The sequence below is a fragment of the Gallus gallus genome, chromosome 2, assembly GCF_016699485.2.
Source record: "Gallus gallus isolate bGalGal1 chromosome 2, bGalGal1.mat.broiler.GRCg7b, whole genome shotgun sequence".
Lineage (NCBI taxonomy): Eukaryota > Metazoa > Chordata > Aves > Galliformes > Phasianidae > Gallus > Gallus gallus.
Window position 1 is genome coordinate 39485747 of NC_052533.1, and position 20561 is coordinate 39506307.

General features: G+C 38.1%; 1 protein-coding gene across 9 annotated transcripts in view; it reads left to right on the plus strand.

Moving 5' to 3' along the window:
• The window catches only part of RBMS3 (RNA binding motif single stranded interacting protein 3), a 698917-nt gene that overhangs the window by 671743 nt on the left and 6613 nt on the right, over positions 1 to 20561 (plus strand). For 7 of the 9 annotated variants that reach the window (XM_015281782.4, XM_015281784.4, XM_015281783.4 and 4 more), the window contains 2 exons: positions 14428 to 14508; positions 16998 to 17125. In XM_015281782.4, coding sequence (XP_015137268.1) covers positions 14428 to 14508; positions 16998 to 17125 — 209 coding nt within the window. Of the gene's footprint in view, positions 1 to 14427; positions 14509 to 16997; positions 17130 to 20561 lie in introns of those variants that run through there. The other 2 variants (XM_015281786.4, XM_015281787.4) reach the window with 1 other exon arrangement.

Sequence of the window (20561 nt, forward strand, 5' to 3'; positions counted from 1 at the left end):
GGATGTGTGTTCCAAGGAATGGAAATGGATGATTCCAGTTACAAGTCTGGCACAGAAGAGTAAAGGATTAGTGCCTCTGGACTGTAATTATTCCACAGAGGTTCTCGCAGACAGTTAGGCCCATTGCAAATTAAGAAATTGCAACACTTGCTGTTAATTTGAAGCACTGCCTTTGTAACCAGTTCAGCCTATGTAGCTGTGGAGTTTCTGTGGAAACATTTTAACTCCATCTGCCCACATTGGAGGGACTTCAGCCAAACGTTTCTTGGATGGCTCAGCAATGCTGCTGGTGCAGGGAGGACGTTTGAGGCAAGCGCAGGCTGTGCTCGCGATGAGCAGTAAGCTGTTCTGGTTATAGCAACTGAACTAACTGCTGCCTTTTTCCTCAGTGCATTCTGCCAGTTTTGGTTACTTTTGGTTTTACTTCTCACCTCTTCAACATGCCTAGCATTGGGACGCATTGCTTCTCGACAAATAATCTCATTTGAGATTTGAGTCTTTAACTCATAGTGTTAGCAAATCCTCTGTAATAATAATGAAAAAGATAATAAACTGAAGGCTTGCTGTCAAGTCAGTGTTCCAGATTCCTGTGCCAAAGTGCATCATGGATGTCAGATATATTTTGGCACTTTTATTTCCTTAAGTTCTGTCACAGTACGGACAGCTGAGTCTTGGTGGTTGTGTTTTATGGCTTTAATCTTGCTCTGTCTTCATCTTCATGCTCTGTGTAGTCTTTCTCACGATCCGTCGCAACAAGCAAAAAGTTCCAGTCCTGAGGCTAGGATAACAGTTAAGCAGATGCTGCTTCAGTTCACAGTGACAATTCCTTTGAGGCTATTGGGGGATATTACTACTGGACAGACTGGATACATCCCCTCCACCCCCACCCCATCCTGAGATTAAATTTATCACCCCTGAAATCAGCCACTAAGTGAGAGGAATCTGCACATGCCTTGCTACAGTTTCATGAATAGCCAATTTTGCATTTTTTAAATGTTAACAGTGCTAATGTGTATTTTAAATTGAGGCTTGGGAGCTCAGTGTAACACTTATATGTCAGCAGTGATCCTTTTTTGTAAGGTAAATCATGCAAAGTCCTACGGTTTTAAAGGTGATGGTATACATTTATTTGATGGGAAAATGGCCACTTTGTCATCTTTGTCGTATTATTGGAAAAGAAAATCTGCCATGCAGTTAGGACTTTCTCCATTGCACATATTTGCACTGTACTTTTATGTATGTATGTATGTATGTGTGTATTTATTTATTTATACTGTAAAAGGAGAACAGAAAGGGAACATTTGGCAGATCCATGAGAGCCAGTGCAAAATAAAGCTTTGGGCTGTCAGTTCATGTGCCAAAGCCAAAAGTGGATCAGAGTGCCAGAAAGGGCAACCTAAATAGATGTAAATAGAAATAGAAGCTACAAGCTCCTCCTGGGAAGAACAGTTCTGCAAATGGGCTGTGGCTTTTAGAAGAAGACAGGATGTTTTCACCAGTCCTGCTTACTTACCTCTACAGGCTGAGGTGCCATGGTGCAGCACTTGTTCCTTTTCACATGAGTGGAGCAGATCAGAGAATGTTACTGATAAGTCATTAGGGCCTCCAACATTTTTTTTTTTTTTAAATAAATGCCATTAAGGAAAGCTAAAGATTATTTACTTTCAGTTTAATAGCCGTAGATGGGCTTTCTCAGCTGTGATGCTTATTTTTTCCATGCTTTGTCACTGACAACATTTAAGACAATCTCTCAGCATTGCGTCCTGATGCAAGGAAGGGTAGGAGACATTTCTTGTGACTATTGTATTAAAGATGAAGCAGAGTTACTGACCACTGCCACCATAAACAGTAATGCTTCATTGATCTGCCACATCACATTCCATTTGAGAGGATGTAGTTTGTTAGAATTTTTGTCAGTTTTAATACTGAGCAATGATTTATAGTACTAAATGAAATTAATTTATTATAAATACCATGTCTGCAGCTCTGACTGTGTGTTATGACACATTCAAAGGATCGTGTCCTCTCACAGAACACCCGTCTCCAAACTATTCATTTCATTTGCCATTTGGAGTATGTGTCTTGAAACATCTTCAAGCTGTAACTATATAGCCACTTAAAAATGATGGAAAAATCCCTCTAGAGTTTGCATTTTAGTTAGGTAAAATTTTTGGAAAATGCTGTATGCAATTGAGATTAAACATGTAGCAATTGCACACTTAAACATCTTCACAGATATTCCAGAGTATCCTTCTGTAGATTCATGAGCTCCTCTCTTCGTATGTTTTTTAGTTTGATCCCCTCCACAACAAATAGCTTGCTGGTCTGCAATATTTCCTTTCAGTTGAAATGTTTTTTTTCAAACATGCAGGACTGCAAAACTCTCTATGAAGCCAGTCACAATGGAGCTCTTTTCCACTTTCCCTTTTCCCAGCCTTTACTTTTCTTATCGTGAATTTGCCTTTGGGGCAAGACTTCACTGTTCTTTTGATCTGGGTGCACAGCTTGAGACCTCCTCCCTCCTTCTGTCCCTGAATGTGCTCCCCAGGCTCAGCCGGGTAGCGCTGTTATGCTTGTGAGGGACAAGGTAATGCATTGCCTGGGTGGGAGCTGACAGCACTCCGAGAAATATGACAGTACCTCTGCCCTTGATCAGGCTTCCCATTTGAAAGTTTTCATTTTGGTAATTACATCCTTCCCAGATAGTAGCCGTAGTCATTGATCATACTAATACCATTATAACTGATTCCTGTAAGTCACCTTTTAAAGACACTTTCTATGGTTTCTTTCCCCCTATATCTTCTTCCTCTGCAGTCACAGGATAAGACTTTTTCTGTCTATCCTTCATCTGATTGATTAGAAATGCCACATGCTTCCTTTACGTATGGCCTGGTAATATACACATCACATTTCTTCCCTCGGGATCTTAATCACAAGTAATGGCCTTTAGCTTTTCTCATTAGCAAAATGGAAAAGCACCGTACCCAATCCATTAGAAATGCAGCATTGTAATATGAGCTTATAGAAAAATGGCTGCATGCCAGCGGACATGGAGTGAGTTTACCTGAAAAGATTTTCAGAAAAAAATATATATATAAAAAAGAAGTCATCCTTTCTGTCTGGCAAGCAAATGTTTTGAGCCATAACTTTTCACACCTGCCTGTCAGGCATTTTGCTGTTGCTCCTTAAGTGCTGTTTGGACACCTTTGTCGTATAAAGGGCACTTTATGAAGAGGAAATAGAGACGTTTATACATACATTAATGTCTTCCCCAGTGTTGATTCTCTGTGAGGGTTATCTTTCTCATATTCCATCTCCAGTCAGAATTTGAGGTGGGGAGGAAGTTGGAGAGATTTTGTTGTTGTGCTTTGTTTTTCTTTTATTTTCATATTCTGTGAACACAGCAATGAGAACAACCGTAACAGCTTCCTCATCTTTCAGGCATTTACCTGAGAGTACTGCTATGCATTTTTTAGCCATACCTGAAACTATTCATAATCACTACACCAAGAGTGAGGACAAGACTGATTAAGAGTTTTTTACCAATGAAGTAGATTGTTTTTCACTTGGTCTGGACTTGATTAGCCCTAAAACAGGAAAAAGTAGAAAAAAAACCCATACTGTTTAAATTCTTACCCTGGCATTTGTGCTTATGGTATTCAGAACAGTAAAAGGTTGTTTAAACACAGATTTGTACAAATTGGTAATTGTATATAATTTGAATGTATATGAGTCAACTCTGACTCCTTTGGAAAGCCACCACTGAAGGAATTAAAGAAACAGCCTTGGAATGCTGCTTCTCTACCAGCACTGAGACACATCTGTTTTATTGGCCCCTTCAAGCATTGTTAATGTGATTCCAGGCAAAATAAGTACTAAGCACACCCATAAAGCTATATTAAATTACGCGTGATGGTGAAAAGGTGCTTACTTCTTCTTAAAAAACAAAAAACCTCAGGTTTCCTAGGGTTTCAGTTGCTATGCAGAGTGGGATTCAGAGCTGAAGCATCGAGTGATTGCTTCATTTGTGGCTCATCAGCTGTGCTGATCACATTTTCTCGACAAAATTAAGCATCTCAGTACCAGGAAAAGGAAACAGTACATGGAAATAGCGTGAAAGACAAGCAGTTCTTAAAGAAGATATATATTCTGAAGGGACCTCTTCAAGGCACTTTCATTGGGGAATTCGTAGTTAGATGACAAAACAGGGAAGCTTAAGATAAAGTGAGATGACTCTGCTTTTTGACTAAGCAGGCATTTTTTCCCTTCTTTCATTTTTCCATTTTGTTCTTTTTTTGTATTTCTCTCCCCCCTCCTTCCTTTCTTTGTCATTTAGATGAAAGTTGAAGAGGTTCTGTATAACCTTTACCGCAAAATAAGTTTAGGAGTTCAACACTGTAAGTAACTCATTCCATTGCAGACTAGCTCATGACATGGCCATGTGATGTGGTTCAGCCCACTTAGCCAGCACCCTGTTAATAGGTAATGATTCTGCTTTGATTATGCAGTCCCAGAGTCCTCCTACAGCCGGTAATTAGGAGACTTAAGGACTTAAGGACAGCGCTCTGTCACACTGTGTCAGTATGGTTTTGACATTAATTTTAATGGGACCTTTATCCCAGGATAATTTCAGAATTTTGTGGATAGCAGGAAAATGAAGCCCTCACAAAATGCTGCAGCTTTCACAGCCCTGCCATCTAATGGAGCTCATGACCATGTAAATGCATTTAAAGATCTGATCAGACAAATTCATAGGCTAACAAGAAACACTGTTTTGTACTGCACTGTTTTTAAGCACAGTACTTTAGATGTGCTGAAGTTGCCATCAGCCCTTAAAGGTTAAAATTTTGTATTTTTCCCATCCTGAGCAATTGTGACAGTGGCTGATACTTTTGACTAAGTTACAGGCAGAAGAGGAGCTATCTGAGTAACATTCAGGATTTCCAGTTTGTGGGAAATTCATTTTACGAAATTTGGTTTCATTCTGATTCATCTTCTAAAAACTCAAAACAGAAAGATTCTCCCACGTACCAGAAATTCCAAGCAAAAATTAAATTTTGGAAACAGTGACTCATGGTGTTTGCAACACAAAATATACTCCGCAAGATCCTGACAGCTGCCAATTGGTATAAACATCCCTCTCGGTTACTGTCCTGCTCCAGGTCAGCTTTCAGGCAGCAGCTGCAGAGCACTGCCAGGATTTTGCGTTTCAGAGCAGCCCCACCATGTCCGATGCTCTGGGCTGGCTTTCAGATCTCTTGATGAGTTGCCTTACAGGTCTGCTCACTTAGGAAGAGATGAGTCCTAGTAGGCATGTGACTGACAGGTTGGAAAAGACTAGAAATGTTGCTTTGGGCAGGTAATATGGTGGAATTTCCTGGAAGAAAAGTAGGACGCCAGCTCAAAGCCTGCACAGGGACTGCTGGTTCCCACATGTGCAGGAGGAGACAAAAATTTTCAGAGCTTCTCCCAAGTTCCAGATAGAATTGAGCTCTTGGGGCTTGCAGACTACGTGCTAAGCCATCCCAATGCCATGCTGACCAGCTCAGAAGGCCTGAGTGCATGTTTGGCAGGAGATTTGGCTAAACGCACCTAATAGGAGCATGCTTTTGCTTGCATGCTAAGGTGTGAGGGCTCAGCATTTCCCATAGAGGACAGGGAATGCATTTCACCCTGCCTAACCCTGGTCTTTCACGTCCACCATAAATACAGGAAGGCTGGCTTTTAACATATCCCTGCTGCCACTGTTAGCTTCCACCATGAGCCCCAAAAGGAAACACAGGCTATACCTGCAAGGTATTCTGTGTTCACTGGATTGGCAAATTCTCCTCCATTTCTAAATACAGCTTGCAGACAGCTGTTTTCTATGAAGCTTTGAGATGTTTCTTGTTTTTTACAGCCAGTGATACCCTTCATTACAGCTTATCAAAATATTTTAGATTCTAAGGATCTTTTAGAGAGAAAGTAATACTGTATTTCAGCTACTATTAAGAATAGCCAAGGTGTAGTTTGTTGGTGTAATGCTATTATTTTACTACTATGCTTCTGTCAGGCAAGAGGTGAAGGAATTTGTCCTGTTTCCAGGAAATTGGAAAATTAGAAATACTAGATTTCTAACATTAGAAATACTAATACAGGTACCTTTTGTTGTGTGTTTTTACTACTATTATTTTTTTTTTTCTGTGCTGTGGACAGTTGATCCACTCTTAAGCCTAATCTGAAAGAGCAAATGGAAGGTGTATGTGATCAATGAACAACTATGGTTTAATAAGTCTAAGCAGTTCTCATGTTGTTTTATTAACAGATTCATCCATACTGTGTGGGTGTTTGCAGACACTAGTCTCCTCTTTAGCTCCTCAAATTCATGAGAATGTAATAGTCTCTGGAAGATATGTTTACCTCTAAAAAGCAATTATTTGTTCATATAAATGAATGTGTTATTAATAATAGCTTAACATGCTCATGTGTTGAGAGTTTCACTGACACGGTTGTTTATTTACTTGGGTTGAAAATATAATATGCAGATCAGGCTTCCTTGTTCTTGCTAGCAGCCATTCATCAAGGATTAATTGATGGAATTGCATTCGGATGGAAACTCATAGGAATTTCTAACCAATGGGGTATATAGGGAATTTCTGTTTCAGAAGAAGCAGCTATAATTCTGCTGCATCACACCTTTATCTTTCAGTATACAGAATGTGAAAAAATATATATATAAATGTGACAGAATCTCTATGATTACTGACCCTGGGTGCCCAAGACTGATGCAGTATACTCGTTTGTTACGATACAGTCACTGTACCCTGTTTTTATATAGGGTGCTGCAGTCAAGGCAGTATAATAAATCATGCTCTAACCCATGCTAGAAAACTTACCCCAGAGATCTTCTAACGTACATTGACAGAATAGGTACATAGATGGTATTAGAAAAAAAGTTTAAAATGCTCATTTTGTAGAGAAATGGTTACGAATTGAAAGAATTAAAGAATCATGAACTGAAAGCACAATACCAGAGTCTTCCTCTTTTTTAAGCACAGGGCTGTTCTAGCTCTCTTGCAAATGTATCCATCAGACCCATGAGGTACTAAGAACTATGCAAACAAGCAGTGTTTGCATCTTGAGACTATTCATATGTGCAGTCACATATGGAGAGTCAATGTGCAGTTCTGTACAGCCCTGTTAGATCCCTTCTTACATTGGAGACTGGCACAAGGACAACAAGAGTGAAAGTATCCCAGAACTAGGTACACTGACAGTGACTACCAGCATCGCTGTCTCTCTGAGGTTAAGTTCCATAGCCACATACAGGCTGAGAAACATAATATGAACAGCTTCCTATAAATAAATTATTCTAAAAGGAGTTTCACACGCCTTTAGTGAAAGATATCAAATTAGGAACTTAATTTGCACGTTCTAATGGTTTTACTTCCATTCTCTGTCTTTTCAGACACTTAGTGAGATATCTGAATATGATCTGGGATTTTCACTAGCTTTCATTGTAATACCAGCCGTCAGACTTTAAAATCTGCTTAGGATGAATGTGCTGGTTTTTGGTTTATCTGCTTCTGTAGACATTCCTGGATTGCTGTTTGCATTACCTACAGTTCCTACAAACTACAAACGTAGTATTTTGTATGCTAGTACACAGCTGTATGCGGTGATCTGACTGCTCTCACATTTGTTTACTCTAAATAGTCCTTATCTGATTAATCCTGATCACTCTGCTTTAGTAGCAGGCCTGAATTCAGAAATAAAAGAAAAGACCATTAACTGTGGGGGGTTTAGCTTATCTGCTCCTTTCTTCAATACCTTTGCATTACTCTGATTTCCAAAGGTAGGGATTTGCGAAGGATACTTAGAACTCCTGAAGAGAAAAGGAGATTAGTTTGTAAATATAGTTCTTGAAGTTATTATTCTCTCTACCTTCATTTAACTTGCTCCGAGAATTAGGTAACATCTCATTAGGAAGGTTGAAAGCGAAGTGATAGCCAGTGTTCCTAAATGCATTCGTATTACTGAGCAGCAGGGAAGGAAGGTTAAATCTTGTAAAGATTTCTATTCTCTGCCTGAACAATGAGTGCAGTGGCCCAGTGATGGGATTCTGTTGAATGACAGTGCTATTCTTGATAGGACTTTGGTAATTGTGTGGTAAAATAGCATTAAATTTTAGACCAGGCTGATAATCATTAGCAAAAATATTGTAATATATGCAAAATCTCCGTAGCTTTTATTCTCATACTCTTTAATTGGGAAAAACTAAGATTAATAGCAGCCATTGAATAATTACAGGATTGAGCTGGAAGATGAGAATGCTTCTGGGTAGCAAAATATATTTGAAGTTTAAAGTAAAAACCGTGGCTGCTGGATATTGTATTTCATTGAGCCACTACCGGCACTGATGAAGTAGACGGTCTTTTTCCTGAGTTCCTGCATCTCCCTGCCGGACTGTGGGATAAGAGGACACAGCAGGACAGTGTTCTTTTCTGCTGGAGAACAGGGTATTTCCAAATGAGAAGGTGGAACCAGGGACAAAAAAAATACAGCTGTTTGATTCTATGTTTCATTAAAGTTATAACCGCCTCCCAGGTGTCTATGAGAGATGCAGTTTTTCTTTGCAGGGAAAGAGATTTAAAAGTGAGAGGGCAGGGTTCCTTCATGAGGAAAAAAAAAAAAAAGAAAAAAAAGTGGTAAAAATAAATCCAGCCAACAGTCTCATTTTCTTCAGTTTTCCAGCAATGCAAATGCTTTCACATAATTCTGTTAGTGATGCAGTGTCTAGACTTCTCAGATGGTTTAAAAAAAATAAAATAAAATAAAATAAACACATGCAAACAAACCCTGGCAGTAACCCTCAGAATTCTAAAAGCTAAGTCATTATCACTGTACTGTAGCCCATGCAGTGATACGGAACCACAAATAGTCACCAAAGACCAGTTTCTGGAATGGCTGCTCATTTCAGACACGTGGGTTAGCATTTACTCACATAAGAAGACCCATTGAATCTCCCTTCAGCAGGCTGCTGGGGGGCAAATGCTCACCAGCAGAAGCCGGTGCAGGGATTTTGCAGTTTATTTCTAACCTTGGTTGAAAAGGCTCTGTGCCTTTTCAGGAGCACGTGGGTCAATGAAATCAGGAAAGCAATCTTTGATTCTTGCAACAGATAGACGTTTCTAGAAAAACAAAGCAAACAGCAGGAAGCAGCATTTTCACATGGTTTTTGTAAAAGCCTCTTCTTCTATGCTTATTACTTGCTCCTTGCTCTTTGTCCTTAGTAAGTGTATTAATCCTGAGTAAACGTTGTTCTCAGTTTCAGAATCCACTACAAACTTACATGTTAATGTCACACTTTGTGAATTCTGATTTTCTTTGTTCCAGGAGACATATTCAGTGTTGATCTGGTTATCCACTGTTGCTGCTCCATAATATCTCACAGTACTCATAGTGACCAAGAGAGTTAGCGTATAATTAGTAGCCTTCTTGCAATCACAGCTGTGCTATTTCACAGGCAACTAGGCTTATACACGAGTTGTGCTTTAGTTGTACTTTAGGGTGGTTTCTTACGTTACTGCTAAAGGTGACCTTCAGAATTTAAACTGTGTCCAAATTCTTCTGGGGGTATAAATGAAGTCTTGCAATAGTCACTTACTCTTTCAGGCACTGTTTCAGTTGAAGCTCAGCAATTAATAGCTAGCATAAGAAGCATTTGCAGTGCATCTCACTTGCTAAGCGTTTACCAGACTCTTTGCTAGCTCGGGCCCAAGAAAGGCTGGCCTTGACAAACAAATAAGTGGACATTGTCTGCACCTTACTCTTGATATAAAATCCCCTGCAAATTCCCTGCATGTCACTGAATTCCACCTTCGATGGGAGAAACAGTTGTCCTCCCTCAACATGCTCCCTTGCTCTGCCTGGTGCAGGCAGCTGCTTAATCCTCGTTTTTACTTCTCTTTTGCCACCTTTATAGGTTTAGTGTTTGCTGCAGGCTCATAGAGCCTTGCTGGAGCCAGGCAGGGATACCACACTGTTTTCAGATCTGTAAGAACCGTTGTTGCCCTCTGAATTAATAATGATCCTTCCCACAATTTCATTTTGCCCTTTCATCCCACCTCATCTGTTACCTCTCTTCATTTAACTCCTTGTAGTTGCGCAGGGTAATAGCTAAAAGGAGAACAGGTGTATCACTGCTCTCTTATTTTCTACCTATGTATTTTTTTCACACAAGCAATTTCAAGGCGGTAAAAACAAAAATCTCATTAGGACAAGGTGTGAGCAGAATTTCTGATGTAGCATATGGGCTAAACTGGTGCCCTAGTAAGTGCAATCTGAGTGAAGCAGTGAGGTACTGCCAAGCATGCATTATGCTCTAATACCATGCATCTTCAGTGCAGAGAACATAGGCTCCGTATTCTCTGTGAGGAGACTAATTATTTACAAACAAATTAAGAGCATTGTCAGTAATGCTTCCTTTTTTTCTTTCTTTCTTTTTTCTTTTTTTTTCTTTTTTTTTTCTTTCTGTAGTAGAAATTGTGAGCTTTTAAAGGATCAAAATGCCAAACAAGCTCCCCTGTGCTCTCCAGATCCATCATCTATGCCTAGAGAGTCACTATACATTTTTCTGTCAGAAAGGATCAGCTTCTCCTTTTAGACCCACAAAGCCTATACAGCTGAGGAAGAATGAATATTTTCTTCTGCTTTGTGCATACTTTGTTGAATGACTGATCACATTTTTGCTCAAGAATCTTTAATCCTGATGGAAAAGTATGACAAAAAAATAATGAGCTTGGATTTTTCATATTTCTTATTTCAATGCTTTCAGTACTAATACTTAGTGGAATTAACTGGGTACTGCTAAGCCGATCATGTAAGACATGTTGTCTTTCTTTAACACATACATATGGACAAAGAACTTAAGCAATGTTTATGGAGTTTATAGGTTTATGAAGATAAATCTCAGTGACAGTCGTGTGACAGAGATGTCTTCTTTTTTTGCCATTTGTCTACATCCAGGTTGTGTTAATCTCTTGAGGTAGGTCAGAAGCCGTATGAACTAGGGGACGTCCATCAAGGAGAATCTTCATCCTGGGTGGTACTGTGCAGGGTAGACATCAATTATTTAACTTTCCTCTGAATCCCACCAGTTTTCAAATTCATTTTTCCACCTCCCAACATGGGCAGAAGTCACTCCAACCCATCTAGAGCATAGTGTTTTACAGAATAGCTCAGTAAAGTGACAAGGGGACCCGGGGAGAGACAAAGACTCCAAGGGGCTCTGTCTGTGCTGAGCGTGGAAGCAACTGAAATGCAGTGATCAGGAAACTTTGTCATCCTGTTTTACGGTGATTTTTCAGCTAACCATTAACCATGAATGTTCATCAAGAGAAATTCATCTCTTGCATTAGCCAAAGCTATTAATGTATTAATTAGAGTCCACTGATAGTGTACCTCAGCACTAGGTAATCTTTAAGGTATTCAACCTGTGAGATAAAGGATTAGGATTATGTTGCTCATGAACAGAATAAATGCATGTAAATTTGATTGAGCTAATGTGAGTTTTAATGAAAATGAACCTATCTTCCTTTTTCATTATACTTTAAGTAAACAGACTAGCTTAGAGCAGCTTCTTGGTGTTAGGCTTCCCTTGGTGAAAATAGATCCACCAGGGCAGGCACTCCTGAATTTATGTGATCTCATTTGGGATTCCCTCTGTACCTAAGCAGACTTTAAATACTTAAGACCAATTATGTATCTCTGAGAATTAAGCCCCAATTGTCCTTTGTAGTTCTGTGAAGTCTTTTACAAAAGCCTTGATGATCCTTATGTGAGAATATGGAGACAGAGAATCAGCTCCAAGCCCTGCTAACAAGTTTAACTGTTGACCCAGATACTTTTTTTCTGAAATGAAGAGGGTGTTTTTAAACTCATAAAGGTAATTACATTGGGAATATTTCGAAATTCCATTTGTGTGAAGGACAGAATGTGTGTACCTGTAATACAGATCACTCTACTGCTGTGGTCAAGGGCCAGTTGTTAAGCAGCAGAACACCTCTGCTGGATTAAGCTTTGACTAACTTTTACCTGGATCAAATTATTTGCCAAAAAATTATTCCTTTTATGCCAATGGTGCAACTAATTTTGCCCACATAACTTGTTCTAATTACAGAACTACAAAGGATTTAATCAAAAGGTTGAACCACCACCACAGTGAACATTAATACAAGCAGAATACGTCATGAACAGGGAGAAGTCACACTCCTGCAGTTCCTCATAGAGTCTGGCACAACTAGAATGTTCCTTTCCTTTGCACTACCAAGAACAGTGCTTTGAGAGCCAGCAAAGATATCGAGTAATTCCTGGACAGTTTCAGTTGTTGTACTACATAACTCAGTGTAGAAAGAGGAGAGGCCTAAATTAAAAGGCAGATGAATAATTTGAGATCTGTGCATTAAAATTTGTATATGTTTATGTACAAGGTAAGGGAATGGTAGATAACTGCACCTCTTGAGTCTTGCATTGATCTGCTGGGTTCAGGGAAGAACCTGAGGAAGTTTAAGATGAATAAGGCTGGTTTAGTCTTTACATTAATACTTGTTATTAAATTATTTATAAATTCGAGTGAAGCTAGGCTAGGCAGGTATTTAAAATGCTTGTAGGTCTTTGCAGAACTGTAAGAGTGCTTCAGGTTATTCTTAAATATTGACACATTTATAACAATACTGCACAGCAGATGTAATCCCAGCATTACAAAGCAGAATGAAGCAGCTCTGAAACATCTTGCTATAGCTCCTTAAGGCAGGATAATAACGCAACTGCATTGAGTACAATAGGGATCACTGGCCTAATGTCTTTGATGGGTTAGCATTCATAATAAAAACCTGTTGAATTAAGTTGTCATTCTGAAAAGGAAGAAAAAGGAGCTGAAGAAAATCATGTCCTGATACAGACACACATGCACTGGGGAAATTCCTGTCCCTCTGCCTGAAGGGAAGGAAAATGCTATGAATTTGTATTCAAAAATATTGTAATGATTTTCAACACAACATGCTACTTATATTGCAAGTGTACATTTTATGTCACCTATATTTCTCATTGCTTTTCCCAACAGAAACCAATTTCATTTAAATGCTTGTTTTTCTTTTTATTCAAATGAAGATTGGAGAATTGAGCTCTTAGACTCCCAATTTTCCATTCTCCAGCACTGCTGCAGAGCCTGTACCCTGCTTTGTAATTTTATAATGCATGTTTGTGACAAGCATATCAAACCAGACAGTTTAGAATGGAGGTGAGTTCTTTAAATGCAAATTTTACTATAAACAGCAGAATAAAATCTTTCAAATACTTCCCAACCCTGCCAGGAAGCAAAGCTATATTTAACTCATTTTGAAATTCATCAAATACATTCTAGGCTGGTTCAGATCTTCAATGTGTCTTTGAAGATAACATGTAGTGGAAGTCTCATACAGTCCATTGTGTGATTGGGCACATTCTGAGATTCTTGTCGGTGAAGACATGCAGTTGGGAGCAGATTGTAGAAAGAAAAGTATGTATGGATCTGATAACTTAATACTGATATTTTATTTGAAAATTTGAACAATCTGTTGCATTCAGTTCAAGAGCTTTTTAAGAACTGCTGTATGTAAAGAGATTAGTGCCATACCAATGGCAAAGTCCGCATGCACTTACAAATTAGAAAAAAAAAAAAAAGAAAAAAAGACTCTTTTGTAGTACTTGGGAGAGAAAATGTTTTAGAGAAGCTAACTACCATGTGTTGCTGTAATAACAATTGGGAGCAGCTTCAAAATCTATATAAGAGATCTTTGGATGTTTAGAATGATCCATAAGAATCTAGTTAAGACTACTGTGTACAAAAGCAGGTGCTCCCAAACATGTCTTCCTCTTCCATTGTTTTTCCTGTCTTGGATCACAAACAACTGTAAGCACAAATGTTCTTGATGATAGGGCTAAATATAGACAGGAATAAATCTGTCAAATTTCATGCTTTGTATTTTGTATGCGTCATTAAGATAAAACAGATAAGATTCCAAAAGATTGTTTAGACTCTTTGTAAATACAATATATTTTGTGTATATTTATATATGTTATCATGCCTCTTTACTGTTTTGTTTATAAAAACAAATAAGAGTCTCTTAATTTGAAAAAGCACGAGAAAGTAATACAGTATGAATATATCAGCAAGATATTGAATACAATATTGCCTGTGTGACCTGACTTTGAAGTTCAAGATTATGATTTTTAATAGCAAGAAGGTGTTCTTACAATTCACTAAAATCCTCAATCAAAATAAATAAGACTGTACAGTAATCAGCAAATTCCGTACGGGAAATAGAAGCAGTGTCATGCTTCCAATATGATTATTTTTGCAACTTGACTGTAGTTTTCTAATGTCAATTTGTCTTTGATTTGTTCTAGTACATGACTGCTGCTGCACCTATGCAAGGGACCTACATTCCCCAGTACACTCCTGTGCCTCCAACAGCTGTCCCTATTGAAGTAAGTTTACCTCCATCCATGAAAGTAGAGTAAAGGGGTAACAGAATTCTTACACCTATGATGCCTCATTGTACCTGCTGTTTGAGAGGGGCCTAAAATCATCTTAAGGAATGGTACATCTTCCAGCTTTTTTAAAATTAAGATTTCACATTCCTTTTCTTTACTTATTTTCCCTTTTAGTTTACTTATTATTATTTGCAAGGGCTCTTGTCTTGCGTTTGTTTTGCTGTACAGCAGGACATGGAATAAAACATCAGTGATTATGACTGTCTTTTTCCCCATGTACTTGGGAGGGGAGATGGGAAGCGACAGGAAAACAATCCCAGCAGGCAGACCACAAATGCAGAAGAGATTCCAAGAAAAGAAGATTGCAGGAGGGTTTGATGTGGTCCTTAACAAGTATAGGTAATTGCTAAAATATTTAGCCAACAGAAAAAGTGATTGAGCAATGGAAACCTTCCTCTTGTATATACAGACGTGGAGGTTGCTGCACTGACTGAGTGCTTTTTCATCCTTGAGGAAGGATTCGCTCCCTCCCTCCTTGGGGCTGAGTCATGCTGATGACAGTCTAATGAGTAAGTATTTACTCAACCCTGTAGACCACAAGCTGCTGGGAGAGTCAGCTCGGCCTGCACTTCTGTGCAGTATTATAAGGGCCACCAAGCACAGTGAGAGGAGGGTGCCTTGTTATCCTCTTCAATGTGTGCTTCTCTTTGGTGCTACTCCTTTTTATTTATAGTTTCTTCCATTCTGTAGGGTAATATGAGGTGTTCTAGGGTCTCCATACTTCTGTCTTCAGCTGTATGGACTTTTTTGAGCTGTATGGACTTTTTTGACACCAAAAAAGTCCATACACACACCTGCTTTGTGCTTCGAAGTTTCTGTGTTAGTGATGCTTTTGACGTGGCTCCACCAGCAGTCAGGTGGACTCATCTTGGTTTTTTTTTCCCAGTTCTCTGCAATCAATGAAATTTCTAAATGAGAGCCCTCAGAAAAGGCTTCTACTTTTTTGTCACACTTTGCCAGTCAAATCTTCAGTCTTTTTTCTTGCTTGAAGATAATACTCCCCTAAGCCTTGTTTGGTTGCAAATGGGGCATGAGTGCCTCTTTTTAGTAGCTATTCTTAGATATTAAATGAGGCAGATACAAATCCAAATCAAAAGGAGATAGTGGGGTGGAAACAAGAGTGGCTCATCCATCAGTACTGACCAGTGCTAATAAGAAATTAATTCTTCCTGAGCTCTTCTCACCATCACCCATTTTTATATTCATGCCCAATGAAGCAACATGATATAGTAATCAAATATTATCTAAATATATAACCAGTCTTGAACTGATCTAGTGATGTTCATTATTGCTGTTGTTAATTTGTGTATGGTCTCTGCCCCAGAGAGCTTACATTCTCAAAATGGACAATAGCAGAATCGTAAGACAAGGAAGTGCACAGAAATAAGATAATACAGTCTCAACAGACATGAAGAGAAATTCTGAGAAATGGAGAAATGAAACTTATACTTTTTCACAGATAATATGAAATAAACTACCTCTTGTTTACATAGGAATCAAATGAAAACAAATCAAGTGGTTTGTGCTCCCTCTTCTGGCTCTGTTGTATGTGATACGGTAATAAAGCTTGTTCTCTGAAGAGATCTGATAGTGGTATTTTTGTGTCCAACACATCAAATGTGAGAGTAAAGGCAAGAAAATATAGATTGCTTTGAAAGCATGCAGAATTATTAGGAATTAATATTATTCAGACTGTCCAAATACGTTAAGAAATAGAACGTAATGTTAAATCCATGCACATCAACTTTTGTGTGTCTAATCACTTTGATCACTTTTTTTTTTTTTTTCCAAATTTACAATTGAAACAAAACTTTATTGGAGCTTTGACTTAACTAGCTAAATCTTTAGAGTGGGGTAAATTTATCCTTGAAAGAGAACATGCATAAATGCACTGTGTACAGGAGTGCATTGTTTTTCTAAGGCAGCTAGAATTCCATTGGACATGTAATAGATTAGAGGGTGGTGGACCTAATTTCTGCCTTTATCACATCGCAATTCAAGGGAAATGACAGTGATTTCACTGTGAAGTTGGGCTAAGTACATGAATGCCAGAGAGCCATTCATTCATTATAAGAAAGACAAAAAGTAAAATCCACATTTCACTGAAGTCAGCAGAATTTTTGTCTTTGGCTTTAAATAGACAGAGAAATGTTCCAGAATGCATAGGTGTTTTCCAGTTCAGCTTGTGAGAGCGAAGTACTGGAGAGGTCGGTACACTAAGGAAGGTTCTCGTTGTTGGATTATCTCTTTGTGAACTAATTGAGTTTATTGTGTTAGCATATGGTTCTGCTTTCCCAAACTCTTTTAACCATACAGTACTCCAAGAGAAATACAGGAATGCTGATCTGGTACTGAGTTCCTTTATGTAATTAACTGAAGTGAGTAAAAACAGTAACCTTTTGTGTTCTTATTTGACTCCTTAGGGTGTTGTTGCTGATACTTCTCCACAGACAGTAGCATCTTCATCACAGGAAGCCAGTGGTCAACAGCAACAGATGACAGTGGAAACATCCAGTGAACATGCACCTGCATATTCTTACCAACAATCTAAGTAAGTGAGCATATGCTTTGTAGTCTAAGGGTTTTCTCTCTTCAGAATGGTAGGCCAAATCTGCTTCCTCTTTCAGCAATAAAAATTCAGCAGGTGCTTCACTGAGTTCAAATTAATTCTCCATACATAGTAGTGTATGTGGAACACTGCTGCGTACTGTAGTATGCAGTATTAGAGTACTGATGTAGCATCAGTAGATGGCCTCATCTTAGCAAATTGTCCTTGAGTTCATGCCTGCCAAACCACACTCTTTAGCTCTTCTCTGCTTATTGTGGAGTTGGAAGGATCTCAACAACTGTATTAACAATCATCATGCTGGGCTAAACCAGTATTTGGCATCAGAGGTTATACAGACAGCTTAGATTTAGCTATGGTGAAATTATTATGGCACACATGTAGAAGTTTGTTTCTGAAAATGTGGTTAGTAAAGCAGCATAAATTGCCCCAAGGTGGTATTTTTGAGAATGCAAAACCAGTGCCATGCAGACACCAAGTGGGCAGAAGCTGGAAACACAAGGGAAACAAATATAATGTGGAGAAGACTGTTCTGTCTTACTCCTATCTTCTGCTCACTTTATTTGCTTCCCATGGAATACTTAGAAAAATATAAGATCTACACAGTGATGGCTGTGCTTTTAACACTTTCAACTTCAGAGTAATCCTCAAGCATCTTTCCTTTCACCATAATAGAATTGATCCTCAAAAAGACAAGGTTGCTTAGTCAAGAACTTAGTCACACACAGATTCTGGGAATTTGGATGGACTGTAGGAATTTTGATGAGCTCCAAATGCAGTCATTTATTAATGTATGTACATAAAACATCACTTCAATGTAAAAAGAGGAATTAATTTTTATCTTGTTGAAGAAAGTAGACAAAAAGACAAGAAAATCATGCGAAATATCAGTTAATGCATCATGACATATAGTACTTATAACACTATGAGTGCTAAGAGGCATATGCTATGATATAGAAACGATTAGAATTACACCAGTGTGTCAGTTGCTTTACTTCATTTATGACCTCTGGAAATGGAAGATACATTTATTTGTCTAACACATGAATGAGAAATGTGTCAAATCATACGGTGGCCCTTTTTGGCTGCTGTGGAACATAAGCTGTCACACTTTCATATGTCACTGCCATATTTGTTTATACGTACATATCACAAAGGCAGTTGATCACAGGCTTTATGTTGGTGCATCCAGTGCTATATTCTGGAGACACAGTATATGTATGTGTACCTCCTCTGACATAAGCTTCTCTAGTACCTGTAAATAAATGATGACAATATACTAACAGAATATAGTGGTCAAAGAGATAAATGAATGTGACAGTGACATCCTGTTCACTGGTTTTGATGACTGTGTTCTGAAGGGATTATGATCTGACCATTCCCATTTTCCAGTTCCCTTTCATGCAAGTCTCCTATAGTAAATGTAATCAGCTGCTTCTGGCATTTTTCCTATACAGAACAAAGCTACATTGCAATTCTTTATTGAAATGAGTGCTGTATTCATGCTCAAGAGGTGAATTCTCACTCCCCTGAGAATGAGATCCCTCATCTTTCCTTGTCGCTTACTGCCTTGTTGCAGTTCTAATGGCACTAGCATTTGTATTCAGAGGAATTTCTTTTTTAATCACACGGGCTGATCCACTACAGATTTTTTATTATGATTATTTTAACATTTTTTATCTGGAATGTGCCCTCTATTTGTGTCTGCCAGTTGTGGGCAGAAATGCAAAATGGGGGAAGCTGTAGAAAGAATCAGAACGGTACACAGTCTCTGTCTTAAAAATAAATAAATAAATAAATCCTGGCAGAGTATTTCAGTAATCTTTAATATACAACAATTTTTTTTTTTTTTTTGGTAACTAAAATAAAATATTATTAATTTTCTCTTTGAAGGGCACATTTATTAATAGCAAGCACCATGCCTAGTGTATAACAGCTGTTTGCAAAGCAATGGAGAAGAAGTAATTAACGTGACCAGATAATAGTTTTGCCATATATATATGCAAAGAAAAAGGCAGACACTAAAAAAATGTTTTCATAGGAGCTGATCAGTCAAGAGAGATTTTCTAACAGTATATTTCGTTATTTTTGTTTCCTTTGCAACTATCATACAGGCAACAAAGGAGGGAAAATACAGGATCCTGTACTATCTCTGTGTGCAAAAAAATGAACCAAAGATAAAATTTAAGATCCACTCTTTTCATCAGCATACACATTGTTTCATTTAATATTCTGGATGATCAATTAGAGCATCCTGGGGATGTTCAGAAATGATAACTTCATGTCAAAAACCCGACTTCTAGCAGTGGAGCAATATAGGAGAAGCAGCCCTCTGTTTCTAAGCAGTGAACTCAACTCTGTGAGGAAATCACCTTAATTATTTTAGACCCACAGTGCCTCTTTTCCTCATAAATCTTTAATTTTCCACATAAAAGAGTATGAAATCTATGAAGTGGCTTTAAATGGAAATCCTTCCCCCTGGAAATTGTACTCTCTTACTCCTAAACAAAACTGTCTGCTGCACAAAGCACTCTGATTTTAAATGTGGGAAGAATACAGTTTTATGGGGCCTTTTGTGGGCAAGCTCCATGCTAGGTTATGTTAGAGAATGTGCTGTGACCCTTTGATGCAGTCAGCCTTTCGGGCATATGGTGTCCACCCTACTCAGAGGGGCAGTAAAATCTTAGGAGTCAAGCAAAGTTAGACATAGAGAACTGCTTCAGAAGCCCTAAGAAAATATTTAATTCATTTTTTTTTCCATATAAATCTGCTGTTACATTCAAAATGCTAATTTTAAGGCTTCATACAATAAAAATGTTCTTTGGTAAATTTAATGTTTAAAATCAATGTTTATTTTATGTTTACCATCCTGGAGAAGTAGCTGTTCTGTGGCAAATGTTAGATCATCAGCATTCTTCACAGTTTAACTCATAATAATAATATAATTATTCTAAAATTAAGCAAGGCAAATGCTTTAATTCTTGCAAAGGTAAAGGTGCTAGCTTGCCTTGTGTTGAACTTGAATTGAAATGAGTTTATTTCCATGCAAGTTTTGGGAACTGTAGGAGATCCAGTAGCTAGCTCGTACTGATAGCTCTCTGCTACATTTAACAGTGTTTGTAAGTAGGATCTGCATCTCCCTAAGGATCTCATGTTGTCTTTCTAATATAAATTTTGTTGTATCATTAAATGTTGTGAAAGCTCAAAAACACAAAATGAGTGCTATCTTCTTAACAGAAAAATTTTGATTGTTTAACTTGTTCTCTGCTAAATTTAGAAAGATGTGACACTGTACATTCAAAAAAATTGTATTTTTCTAACTTATATTATCTCAAATGTTTCTTAGTTAGCCATAACTAGCTTATTAAGCAGGCTGTTTCATAGTCTAAGTGTTCTGCCATCAGAAAATGTGTTCTTGTTA